The 13,578-nt window shown below is 31.9% G+C and overlaps 2 protein-coding genes across 3 annotated transcripts; one reads left to right on the top strand and one right to left on the bottom strand.

The window, feature by feature from the left end:
* The first annotated feature begins 5,026 nt into the window (after window positions 1-5,026).
* On the top strand, window positions 5,027-6,310 carry LOC114170661 (albumin-1-like). Of its 2 annotated transcripts, none has more exons than XM_028056186.1 (2): window positions 5,027-5,099; window positions 5,676-6,301. In XM_028056186.1, exons 1-2 carry the CDS (start codon window positions 5,048-5,050, stop codon window positions 6,014-6,016), a joined length of 393 nt encoding a protein of 130 aa, XP_027911987.1. In that variant the 5' UTR covers window positions 5,027-5,047; the 3' UTR covers window positions 6,017-6,301. The 2 variants fall into 2 exon arrangements, with proteins under 2 accessions (XP_027911987.1, XP_027911988.1); XM_028056187.1 differs by having other exon boundaries at window positions 5,036-5,099; window positions 5,688-6,310.
* Window positions 6,311-12,212: 5,902 nt separating this feature from the next.
* Window positions 12,213-13,280, bottom strand: LOC114170439 (cliotide T4-like). Its single transcript, XM_028055913.1, has 2 exons — window positions 13,125-13,280; window positions 12,213-12,702 (listed from the first exon to the last, which is right to left on the bottom strand). The coding sequence occupies exons 1-2, from the start codon at window positions 13,174-13,176 to the stop codon at window positions 12,497-12,499; spliced, it is 258 nt and encodes an 85-aa protein (XP_027911714.1). The 5' UTR covers window positions 13,177-13,280; the 3' UTR covers window positions 12,213-12,496.
* Window positions 13,281-13,578: the final 298 nt, after the last annotated feature.

The following is a 13,578-nucleotide window of genomic DNA, read 5'->3' as shown; positions in this document are numbered from 1 at the left end:
GCCATAAAGACTTCCCCTACCCGCATTTATTAAATAATTATTTATTTAATTATTTAAATTTTGTGGGTCTTACATTAATGGCTCTCATTAAACCTGGAGAGGATTTTGAAATAGGCAACAAAGGTAGTCACATTGGGAGCTTAACGACAAAAGGCCATGATGCAGGTAACATCTTTTCATGCACCAACTCTTTTCACAGTAAGCAAAAGTGGATTTTAGACTCTGGAGCAACTGATCACGTTGCCATGAGTCTTGAATGCTTTACATCCTATAATAAAATTAGGAACATTAAAGTAAATTTGCCCAATGGAACATGTGTTAATGCTACACATAAAGGGACTATAAAACTGAATGACAACATTACTGTGCATAATTTATTATTCATACTTGATTTTAACTATAATTTGATATCCACTTCTAGATTGATTATGGATTCTCATGTCCATATTACATTCACTAACAAAGGATGTTTCATTCAGAATCAATTGAGCAGAAGGATGATTGGTTCAGCTAGCCTCCATGAGGGTCTTTACACCATGTTTGATATGTCTAGTAATGTTAGCTTTGTTAATTCTGGTAGTAGCATAGTTTGGCACAAGAGACTTGGCCATTTATCTGATAAAAGATTACATGTGCTACACAATAAATACAATTACATTGAGTATGGCAATGAATACTGTGATATTTGTCATATGTGTAAACAAAGAAAGTTGTCCTTCTCTATTAGTGAATCTCATGCTGTGAAATGTTTTGATGTTATACATACTGATATATGGAGGCCTTCACCCACTCCCTCTTTGCATGGTCATCATTATTTTCTCACTATCATTGATGATCATAGTAGATATTGATGGGTTTATCTAATGAAAAACAAATCTGATACTAGAAACCATGTTATTGACTTTGTCAATCTTGTTGAAAACCAATTTGAGACTAAAGTGAAAGTGATTAGAAGTGATAATGGGCATGAATTTAAAATGCATGATTTCTTCAATTCAAAGGGTATAATTCACCAAACTAGTTGTCTTGAAACCCCTGAACAAAATGGGGTCGTTGAAAGAAAGCATCAACACTTATTGAATGTCACTAGGACTTTAATTTTCCAATCAAAAATTTTCACTTGCTTTTGGTCATACGCTCTGACTCATGTTGCGTTTTTTATCAATATAACTCCCACTCGTCTTCTAAAAAATTGCACCCCTCATGAAAAGCTTTATGGTAATGCTTATGATTACAAAAATCTCAAGGTCTTTGGATGTTTATGTTCTATGCAAACCTTATCTGCCAATCGTTCTAAGTTTGAGCCACATGCCAAATCTTATGTTTTTCTTGGTTTTCCCATGCATACAAAAGCCTACATTGTTTTTGATCTGAAGAACCATGATATTAAAATCTCTCGAAATGTTTTATTTCATGAGGATATTTTTCCCAGTTGCTATAACATAGATAACAACCATGATTTCAGTAATGATGTTTGCCTTCCTGTCAATCAATCCTCTGATTCTATTTTTGCAAATGATGATTATTCTTCTAAACCTACTATTGAGAACATTGACAAAGAACACAATGATGATATTAATAGTAATGAATCTGATAATCCTGCTCCTAATTCTGATGTTCATAGAAAATCTGGTAGGAATTGAAACAGACCTGCATACTTGAAAGATTATGAGACCAACCTTGCTAATGTACATATCAAGACCATTAAATACCCTATTCAATCATATGTTTCTCTATCTAGATTATCTGCTCATTTTCAACAGGTCACTCTCAATATTGACAGTAACCGGGAACCAAAGAATTTCAAAGAGGCCATACAAGACCCCAATTGGAAAGAGGTGATGACTGCAGAATTAACAGCTCTTGAGCAAAATCAAACATGGAGCATCGTCAATCCTCCTTCTAATTACTCTGTTCTAGGATGCAAATGGGTCTACAAATTAAAACATAAAGCTGATGGAACCATAGAAAGACATAAAGCACATTGGTGGCAAAGGGATTCACTCAGCTTGAAGGGATGGACTTCCATGATACCTTCGCACCAGTGGCTAAGCTTGCATCTATTTGGTTCATTCTTGCTGTAGCTACTGCCCAAAATTGGAAATTAGTACAATTAGATGTCAACAATGCGTTCTTACATGGTGAGTTAGATGAGGTTATTTACATGGACATTCCTCCTGGAATGATAAATTCTAAACCTGGCCAGGTATGTCTCCTCCACAAATCTATTTATGGCTTACGTCAAGCTAGTAGGTAATGGTATGCACAACTTTCATCCTTTCTTCTCCTTCATGGTTTTAAACAATCTCATGCAGATCCCTCCTTATTTATACACAATAATCATGATGATATCACTATTCTCCTTGTTTATGTAGATGACATAATTGCCACGGGCAATAACCCTGAAAACATAAATCATATAACTCAATTACTTGATCAAAGATTCAAGCTTAAAAACCTAGGAGACTTAACCTATTTCCTACGATTTGAGATTGCTCGTAACAAGGATGGCATCAATATTTCTCAAAGAAAATATACCATTGACTTACTTACTGATACTGGAATGCTTGATTCATCTCTTGTAAGCACACTTATGAATTTCTCTACTAAGTTTCATGCAGATGGAGAATTGCTCCCTGATCCTACTTCATATCGCAAGCTTATTGGCAAGCTCAAATACCTGACGAACTCGCGTCCCGACATCACCTATGTCGTCAATCACCTTAGCCAATACGTGTCTTCCCTAACTAAAGAGCATTATCAAGTTGTCTTCAGAATTCTGAGATATCTCAAAGGGACAGTTGGGCAAGGGATCTTCATTGATGCAAAGAGCAAATTTCACATTAAAGCATATAGTGATTTTGACTGGGCTGGCTGTGCTGACACTAGGAAATCTGTGACTGGTTTTCTTGCTTATCTAGGTAATACTCTCATCACTTGGAGATCTAAGAAACATACCACAATGTCTCGTAGTTCTTGTGAAGCAGAATACAGAGCCTTGGCTCAAACTGTTTGTGAAATACAATGACTGGCACAGCTCATGCATGATCTCTATCTCCCTATAGCACAACCTGCCTCTGTCTACCGTGATAATACTTCTGCCACCAAGATTGCCAACAATCCTGTCTTCCATGAGCGTACAAAGCACATTGAAGTTAACTGCCATACCATTCGTGAAAAGATCCAACAAGGTTTGATCAAGCTTCTTCTTGTTAGAATAAACCATCAGTTGGCTGATATCTTAACAAAAGCTCTTCCTCCTGGGGTGTTTTCTCAAATTAATTCTAAGCTTGGCAGTCACAATATATACTGCCCGCTTGCGGGGGGGGGGGGGGGGGGGGGGGTCTTAGAGCCACACGGAGCTTCACATGAGCCACACATGCCATACCTTTTCTGTTTCTCGCACCTTCTTCTGTTTCCTTTTTTGTTTTGCTTTATAAAAGGGTGTTCCATCCCCTTTTTCTATGTACGTTACTTTACAGTTTCCAAAGTATCAATAACAAGCTCTCTGTTTTTCTCTTTTCTCTGCTTTCACTCATGCACCTTTTTATCACGCTGCTGAACGTTGCCAGTTTCATCAAAGATTCAGTCATGAAGAGCCATATTTTCTAATATATAGTTTAAATATATTTTTAGCAATTCTGATTTTTTAATTTTTTTTAAGTGTGAAATCAAATCTTATGATTTCATATTAAAAAAAATAGTAGTATAATGTTATATTTTTAAAATATAATTGATTTTTCTTTGGTTTATTAATCAAAGTAACGTTTTTTTTTAATTTACTAAAATTGACAATTTTTAGGAAAATTATGGATATCAACAAATAATGTCACGACTTCATTGTAATGAAGTTGTGTTACAGTTGCACGACTTTTAGTTCAAATCATTTTTAAAATTACAATAATGTCAATGTGACATGACTTTAGTTTAAAGTATTTTTAAACTAAAATTTTTTCATCTTGACACAATTTCTATCAAAATTGAATCAAAGTCATTTTCATCGTGGTACAACTTAATTTAAAATGCACTTAGTTAAATTTGTGCCACCTTGACACAATTTTTTCATAATGATGTCGTACCAAGGTGACATAACTTACTAGTATCCGTAATTTTTTTAAATGGTTAAACATTTGTAGTCCCTTCTAGGGTGTTGGTTATGAGGACTATATTTATTCCTTTTTAATGTTTATGTTGATAATTGAACTTTAAGTCTAACTCAAACCTTGCCAAATTGACTTGTAAGTTAAGGTTTTCAACCACTTGTATATTGTAAATTAGTCTTATCTCTTGTCGATGTGAGACTTCTAACACACCTCCTAACGTCGAGACATATACATCTCAAACATGAAACTAGACATTAATAGGTGATCCGATACGACCCAAGAGAGGGTGGAATATTAGACCCAATAAACAACAAATCTCACTAAGATAAGCTCTAACTCATGATTTTGATACTATATTGAGAAGTGAACTTTAAGTCCAATTCAATCTTACAAAATCGACTTGTAAGATGAAATTTGCACTCACTTATATATTGAGAATTGATCTTATCTTTAGTGAGGACCAAACAACATCAAAGTTTGAAATAGAGATGAATTCTAATTTCATGCCAAAGTTTAAGTTCTAAAAATATATTTAATCGTTTCAAAAATTTATGCATTTTAGTAATTTTTTTAAGAAATTCACTAATTTGATAAAAAAAAAGCCTTTACTATTCGATCTTAAAGAGAATACAAAAAAAAAGATAGATAGAAGTTAAGATATAAATTAATTGAGATACATTGTGTTTCTTTCTTCTTACACACGTTTATTATATATGAGTGAAATCATAAATAATATGAAAAATATTTAATGAATGCGTTTTTTTTAAACATAGCAATAATTATCACCAATGGAAATTGGTACTTAATTCCAACGAATTATGGTTATGCAATAAGTGAAGCCATTCACGTGATCCACATTTATGAATACAGTACAGTACAACGCCTATAAATATGTAAATATTAGCTGGAAATAAAACAGACCAAAACACTGAATCAAACTAACAATGGCTTGTGTCAGTCTTGTTTCTCTTGCTCTCTTCTTACTTGCCACTTCATGTAAGTATCTTTTTTACAGTAATTTTTTCTCTTTACATGCTTTTAATATTACTAAGAGGCATATTTTAAGTTTAATTTAACTCAACATAATTAGTCTTTAAGATAAAGTTTACACATATTTTTATATTAAAATTTAATTTTAAGATAATTGAAGTTTGTTCCCCTGGATATAGTGTAATTCAAAATGGACACTGGTATTTTAACATCATTATTTTTTTTATTATCATTTAACAGTATCCCTCATAACTATTTACTTTCTCTTTCGTCTAAAAATGTAAAAATTAACTTTTGTTAAAACTATTTTACCTTTATATAAGTTGTCAAATGGTCGTTAAACCGTGTTAAACAACATTTTTCCATTCAAAATCTGTGAGAAATTGTTAGGTCTATAGAGGGGTATTACTACGGAGAACAAACACCAATGAGATTTGAGGCCAATCACATAAGACATTGACACCACTCTCAACCCAAAATCTTAAACTATGAGTTTATGGATCTTTATCCTTATATAATGTTCTACTTTTTTATTTATATTCTATGTAAGACTTAGACTCACATTTTAAATTTGAATTTTAGTTGTGTTTGCAGGGAAGGAGAGTGAAGCGGGAGCTTGTGCGCGTACATCGTGTTCACAGTCTGCAGATTGCGGCTCTGGATGCATTTGTCTCGTGGGTCCCCCGATTCCGTATCCATTTCCACGTGACATAGGTGTGTGTATCGGTGGAGTTGCATCTGTTGCGAACATGATAGAAGAACATCCCAACTTATGTCGCTCTGATGATGAATGCATCAAGAAAGGAACCGGAAACTTTTGTGTTCGTTACTCTGATCGTTATGCCGATTATGGCTGGTGTTTTCACTCTCTTTCTGAATCCCTAAAAGGCTTCTTGAAGATGCCTACCAAAATTCTCAAATGATACATTGTTTTCTCGATGATAATACGGAAACGAAGCTAAATTCAAGTTTTTTACTGCTTTTTTTAGAAGTATTTGTGATCCATTTACTACTTTGAATATAAGAGATGAAATAAGAAGAAAAAAAAAATGAAAAATATGGTATTTGAATTTAGCGCAGTCAAAGTAGTGATTTAAAATGTGAAAATGATAGAGATATGGATAATGTCTTTTGAGATATTGTTAATATCTTCTGTCACTTATTATATTTATGGTTTTCTGTTTTCTGTTGCTTATGTTTTATTATTATTTTTTTTTTTTATGGATTGAATATTTTTTATATATTCAATGTCACTCTTTTGTAAAGCTAGCAAGTATTGATTTAGTAAAAGGATACTCCTTTATCAAATTCTCTTCTCTAATATACTTAGATGATATCAGATTAGTCTTGTTACGCTATTCTTCTCCTTTCTCTTTTCTTCATGGAAACTTCTCAATTAGATCATCTCATCAATTCAGCAAATCCTCTTTTTTCTGCATTCCGGAGAAAGTCCTATTCTCAATTTTGTTTCACAATTCCTTGATGACTGGTTAGGCTTAAAATCCCCTTTCTTAATAAGGTATCAAAACTAGGTTAGAGTCTATCCTAACAAAATTTCTTGAACATTCTGTTTCACTCACTATTAGACCACCCATTTCTAGTCCCACGCACGAAATGTACATACATCGGCTTGAGGAAGGTGTGTTGGAAGTCCTACATAAACTAGAGATAAGACAATTTCATAATATATAAGTGGGGTGCAAACCTCACCTTACAACCCAATTTTGTGAGGTTGAGTTAGGCTTTAAAGTCCACTTCTTATTGTGAATTTTTTTTTATCAAAACCATTGTTCAATTTTGCAGACCAATAATTTTCAAATGATTGGAGTAGTTACAAAGTATCACGACTTGTTTTACCTCACTAATGGTTGCACTATGAATAAATCAGATCCCAGTAGCACTTTAAATTGTTCTATTTTAGTTAATAATACTACTTCTTATAATTTGTGACACATGAAACTTGGTCATCCTTCTAATAAAATATTGCAAATTCGTCCTTCACAAAATTCTTCCATTACTTCATCTGTTATTATTGATTGTAATGCTTGTGTCTTTGCCAAACAAAAACGTTTACCATATAGTACTAGTATTACCAAATCTACTAACTTCTTTAAACTTACTCATGTTTATATTTGGGGACCTCTTTCGTTGATTTCTCTTTATGGTTTTAAATATTTTCTAACCATTGTTGATGACTTAGTCGTTTTACTTAGATTCTTTTTCTAAAAAAAAACTGATGTTCGCACATCCCTTTAGCATTTCATCCTTTTCATAGAAAATCAATTTTCATGCAAGCTAAAGAAAGTTAGATCAGATAATGGGAAAGAATTTATGCTTAATGAATTTTATCAAAACAAAGGTATTTCTCATGAAACCTCCTATATTGCCACCCCTCAACAGAATGGGGTTGTTGAACAGAAGCATCAACACCTTTTAAATGTATGTCGAGCTCTCCTTTTTCAATCACATTTCCTAATATTTTTTGGTCTTATTCTCTTTAGCATGATGTTCATATTATAAATCGTTTACCTACTCCTTTTCTACAAAAACAAATCACCTTATGAAATTGTCTATTCCATCCAACCTGATTTTTCTAACCTCAAGGTTTTTGGTTGTTTATCATATGCTTCTTCACCTACTGCTAATAGAGCTAAATTGGATTCCAGAAGTCTCAAATGTGTTTTTCTTGGCTTTAAATATGGAACCTAAGGGTATGTTTTATATGATATTCAATCAAAATCCTTAGTTGGGTCCAGAAAAATTATTTTTCTTGAAACCATTTTTCCTTATTCTTTGATTTCATCAGATGATTCTTCTTCTAATACTATTACTTATTTTTACTCTTCCAATAACAATTTGTTTGATTGCTCTTTACCTGTTTTTCATACCATAAATTTTGCACCAAACATGATTGTTACTGTCATTGAATCTAATTCTACTCAGGTGCAACCCCTAGTACAAGGCTCACTACTCGTAATTCATAATCTATTTTCTACTTCTTATCCCTTACATCAATTTCTATCTTATACCAGTTGTGCTTTTGACCATATTTCTTTGTCACAACATATCTGCCCAAGATGAACCATCCTCTTATACAAAAGCTGCTCAGAGTGATTCTTGGAAAGAAGCTATGGAGGTTAAATTAAATGTTCTTTACCGAAACTAGACTTGGACATTGGTTTCTCTTTTTCCTAGCAAGAAGGCTATTAGATGGGTTTACAAAATCAAACACAAATCTAATGGCTTGGTAGAAAGGTTTAAAGCTCTTTTTGTTGCAAAAAGTTTCACATAAATCGAAGGCCTCGACTATTTCGAGACTTTCTCACCGGTTGTGAAGTTAAATACTGTTCGTATTGTGCTCGCTATAGCCGTTGCAAATCTCTGGTTCATATACCAGTTAGACGTTGATAATGCTTTTCTTCATGGGGATTTACAAGAAATCCCTACCTTATCTTACTATTCCACCTCCTAAATTTGTTTGCAAGCTTCACCACTTTATTTACAATCTCAAACAAACAAGTCGAAATTGGAATCATAAACTCACTGTTGAGCTTCTTCTTTTAGGATATTCTCAAAGTACTGATCACTTTATGTTTGTTAAATCTTTTGAATCCTTCACTATAGTTTTGCTTGTTTGTGTTGATGATATGATTCTCACTAGTAATAACGTCTCTGCGATGCAACATGTCAAGACCCATCTTCATAATAAGTTTCGTATAAAAGATCTGGGTCTATTACGTTATTTTTTGGGTCTCGAAGCTCTTCAATCTTGTGATGGACTCATTTTGAATTAGAGAAAATATTGTTTAGATCTTATCTCTGAAGCGGGTTTCCTTGGTTTCAAACTAGCATGTACACTCTCGGATCCTTCAATCAAATTGCATGCTGATGAAGGATTATTGTTGTCAGACCCCTCTTCATATAGGCGTCTTATTGACAGACTTCTCTACCTTACACATACAAGACCCAATATTTGCTTTGTTGTCCAACAACTTAGTCAATTGTTTCCTCTCCTCATGAACCATATCTCCAGCAAGCCTTGCATATTCTTCGCTATTTGAAGAATGCTCCTGGACATGGATTATTCTATGCGTCCAACATTGATTTTAAAGTTCAAGCTTTCTCTAATTCTTAATGGGGTGCTTGTGCTATTACAGGAAGATTTGTGACTAGTTATTGTATATTCTTAGGCACATCCTTAATTTCCTGGAAGTCCAAGAAATAGAACACAATTTCACGATCTTCATCCAAAGCTGAATACCATGCTTTAGCATCTTTAACATGTGAGTTACAATGGCTCCAATATATGTTTTGAGATCTTCATATGGTTGATAATACTCCTTATACTATATTCTGTGATAACAATTCAGCCATACAAATTGCTAAAAATCCCACCTTTTATGAAAGAACAAAACATGTTCAAATAGATTCTAACCTCACTAAACAAAAGCTCAAAGAATATCTCATTCATCTTATGCACGTTCCTTCTACTTGCTAACTTGTTGATATATTTACAAAGTCCTTACATAATGCACCTTTCCAAGTTGCTATTTCCAAGCCTGGTCTTTTCAATCCATACGCCTAGCTTGAGAGGGATGATAGAGATATGGTTAATATCTTTTGAGATATAATTAATATCTTCTGAGATATTATTAATATCTTTGATCACTTATTATGCTTATTGTTTTCTGTTGCTTCTGTTTTGTTTTTATTTTCTTCATGGGTTGAATATTTTTATATATTCAATGTCTCTCTTTTGTAAAGGTAGCAAGTATTGATTTAATAAAAAGATATTCCTTTATAAAATTCTCTTCTCCATTGTACTTGAATGAAATCGCAAGATTTGATGGTTTCTCTGATCATGTCCGATGTTGAGCCCATATGGTGGAGTGAGATGGTGCGGGATTGCCAATGAAGATCGTGAAAATGGTGAAACTGCTCTGCTTTTAATGTTGTGTTAAATCAAAATTTTGAGGTTTAAGGTTGAATTCTATTTTGGTGCTGTGTTTTACCAAGGTTTTGAGTTCATTTGGTACATGTTTCGATTAGTTATTCTCAACATATGTAAATATAATAATATATAAATGTCTAACCATTAGTAATCGATTTAAAGATTATTAGAAGAATTTTTTCACGTTTTTCGTTTTTAATTGAAAACACATATTTTAATATTAGTCTCTTATATTGAAAAAACATATGAAAAAAACAATATCATCCTATTAACAAAATTATTTTCTACCTCCCTCACTATAATAATTAGAAGGTTCATATATATAATTATCAAGTTAGATCGAACGCTTACCATTAAGTCAAAAGCTATAACTCTTAGTCAGGAAACAACTCTTTCTATTTAAGAGTGTCACTCAAGCATCATAATTCAGTTGTGACTCGGTCCACTTGACGTCCACCATTAGACAATTGATGCCACATGCAACAATCTCATCCTCAAAATTGTTCCACTAGGAATCACACTCTTGACCTTGACTTTAATACTAATTGTTGGATCGAGTGCTTACCACTAAGCTAAAAGCTATAACGGTTAGTCAGGATACAACTATTTCTACTGAAGAGCATAACAACCCAAGCGTCACGATTTGGTATGACTCGACCCACTTGGTTTCGCCCACTAGACAATTGATGCCACCTACAACATATCTATCATGTACAACATGCATTTTTAACACTCTTTGAAGTAAAAGTTGGAGAACTTAGAAAGACAAATTCTATCGCCCATCAAATAAAAGTTGAAGAACTTAATGATGCCTAAAACACATTTTCAACATAAAAAATTTAAAAATGATAGTAAATAAAAGAAGAATACATTCACTATTGAGCTTAAAGTTGTTCAATAAATAGAAAAGAAATTACAAGGATTACTTTTCCACAAATCTATATAAAAATAATCCCTCTAATAGAACCTATATTGTACACAAATAGACACACTAATTTATTTATATGTGTGTGGTCTGACATATGAATATCTCTTCATTGATTTTGAAGTTAATGGAGTGTTCAAATGTTGTATAGCATTCTCACTAATTTTAATTTAATAATAACAAAACATACAAATTATTTCAAATAATAAATACACTATTCATATAATAAAATAAATCAACATTATTTGTTTATTGATGATGTAAACCAATAATACTATACCGGAATTCAAATCATTCACAATTACGTGGGTTAAATTTTTCGATCAATCCATTCAATTTGCAATCCACTTTAATTACAATTGGAATTGATTCACGTAATAATGATAAGTGATTTCATTCAATGCCAACTATAATTCAAATTAAATTCACTTTTAAGTTTTTAATCAATTAACAAAGTCCAGCGAATCAATCATAATTTCATCATACACATAACATGATTTCAATTTGAAATTAATGAGCAGCGGAAGAAAATTTAAATCCCTAAATCTAATAAAAATTGGACAAAAACATAGATTATGGTTCATTTCATAAAAATTCCTAAATTCATAATTATGATTTATCATGATTTGAGAAAAACATAATTTGGAAAAAACTTGAGAATCAAAAATCTAACAAACTGCTCCGATACTGCATGTAAAATAATTTATAGTTTTCATATGATCATAATTCATCATAGAAAATTATTCTAGGATCTTAATATTCATGATTCTCACACATTCATATTCATAAATCATAATAGGATACTAATATTGATTCATGAGAGATTCAATGAGAATGTGTTGTTCAATCTATGTTCTTTAACTCATTTTTTCCAATCTTTCTCTTTGTCTTTCTTTCCCTTCTCACACTCTATTTCTCTATGACTGACTGTAAAAAAACCTTATAGTCAAAGACAAAATCCTAATCTCTTTTATAATCCAACATCCATCAAGTTGGGTTACATATTTTATTTTATTAGAACTTCACATAATAATCAATAGATTCTCATATTTTATTAAATCACATTTAGATCCATCATAATATTTTAAATGAATCATATAATATAATTAATTCGTAAATTAATTCTCACAATGTTCCCACCCCATCTTTTTAATTTACATCTGTCTAATCATGTAGCAACAAAGAAAAGAATCTTCCAACGCAAACCATATAAACTAATTTGCTAAAGGACACATATTACAAATCATGTAATGTAATTGATTCATTTAACCTCTTAAGTACTTATATTGAAAAGTTTATACAAATTATCTCACTATATTTGGTCAAATTATTACAAGGATGGTCCATGGAGGAAGAACATCAGCACCAGCTCAAACCCCCTTTTTTTTTAAAGAAAATAGCTCATACTCATGTCCATGTCTACGCATTTCACCATACACATCGCAAGAGTTGAAAACAAAACGTAGTGGAGCTAGCACTCTTTTATTTGGAGTAGTAGATGCATCACAAACTTTTATTTGTTAAAATTCACGTGTGAAAACATAAGCCATAATCTACCCGAGGATTAAAGTGAGCACAAAAGTTTCCACTTCCTTTTGTTTTGCACTCTTCATGAGATTGACATAACTTTGAATGTTGCTCCATCATTTTCCCAACAGATGCATGTTTCAAAGATATGCATATACCATTCTCACAAAAACCACCCAATGCTTCAATCTTCATCGAGAACATTACTGAAATTTAGATGTCGAAGTTAGAATTTCTCACTTCTCAAACATAGTTAAAAAGAGTTTCATATATTTTTTATTCCTTAACTTTCGGGGAAAATTGGAATTAGTTTTTTTTCGAAATTTTAGACCAATTTAGTCTACTATCTTTAAAAAATGCGTGAATTTAGTCATTTTAACCAAATTTTGTTAAATTTATTTTGATGTGTCAAACAGTGTAAACAATTTAAATACTATCATGAAACACGTCAAATAAACTTAACAAACTTTGTTTAAAGAACTAAATTCACACATTTTTAAAATTGGAGACTAAATTTGGTGAAAGTTTTTGAAAATGATTAATTTCTATTTTTGCTGAAAGTTAATAACCAAAAACATATTTATACCGACCAGAGATGATGAAAAAAATGAATGGAAACTACACTTACATGATGTGGCAAGCAAGTAGAGAGCCAAAGGAGAAACCTTGACAGAACCCATTCTTTGACAGAAGCAACTACTTGTGTTATGGGTCAGTTTCTTCTTCTCTACCGATTTATAATCTATGCATTTGTTATCTGTCTTCTGAGTAGATAGTTTCTCATAGAAACAATTAAATAGTTTGATCGCTTATTGAAGACTGTGTGCAGATACAAATAATATGACTAATCATTATTTTAAGACTTCACCTTAAATTGACTCCATTAGGAGATAATTAAAGTCTAATAAAAAATTGTTTCTGTCAAAAATTAACCACTTATATATATATATATATATATATATATATATATATATATATATATATATATATATATATAATATTTAAGTTCAATTGAATTTGTTTAGCATTAAAGAAGTAATGAGATACCATTTTTTTTTTGCATTAATTATGCATTTTCTTTG

This window comes from Vigna unguiculata, chromosome 11, assembly GCF_004118075.2.
Source record: "Vigna unguiculata cultivar IT97K-499-35 chromosome 11, ASM411807v1, whole genome shotgun sequence".
Taxonomy (NCBI): domain Eukaryota; kingdom Viridiplantae; phylum Streptophyta; class Magnoliopsida; order Fabales; family Fabaceae; genus Vigna; species Vigna unguiculata.
Note: the sequence above shows the minus strand (reverse complement) of the source record. Positions and strands in the feature narration are given on the sequence as shown.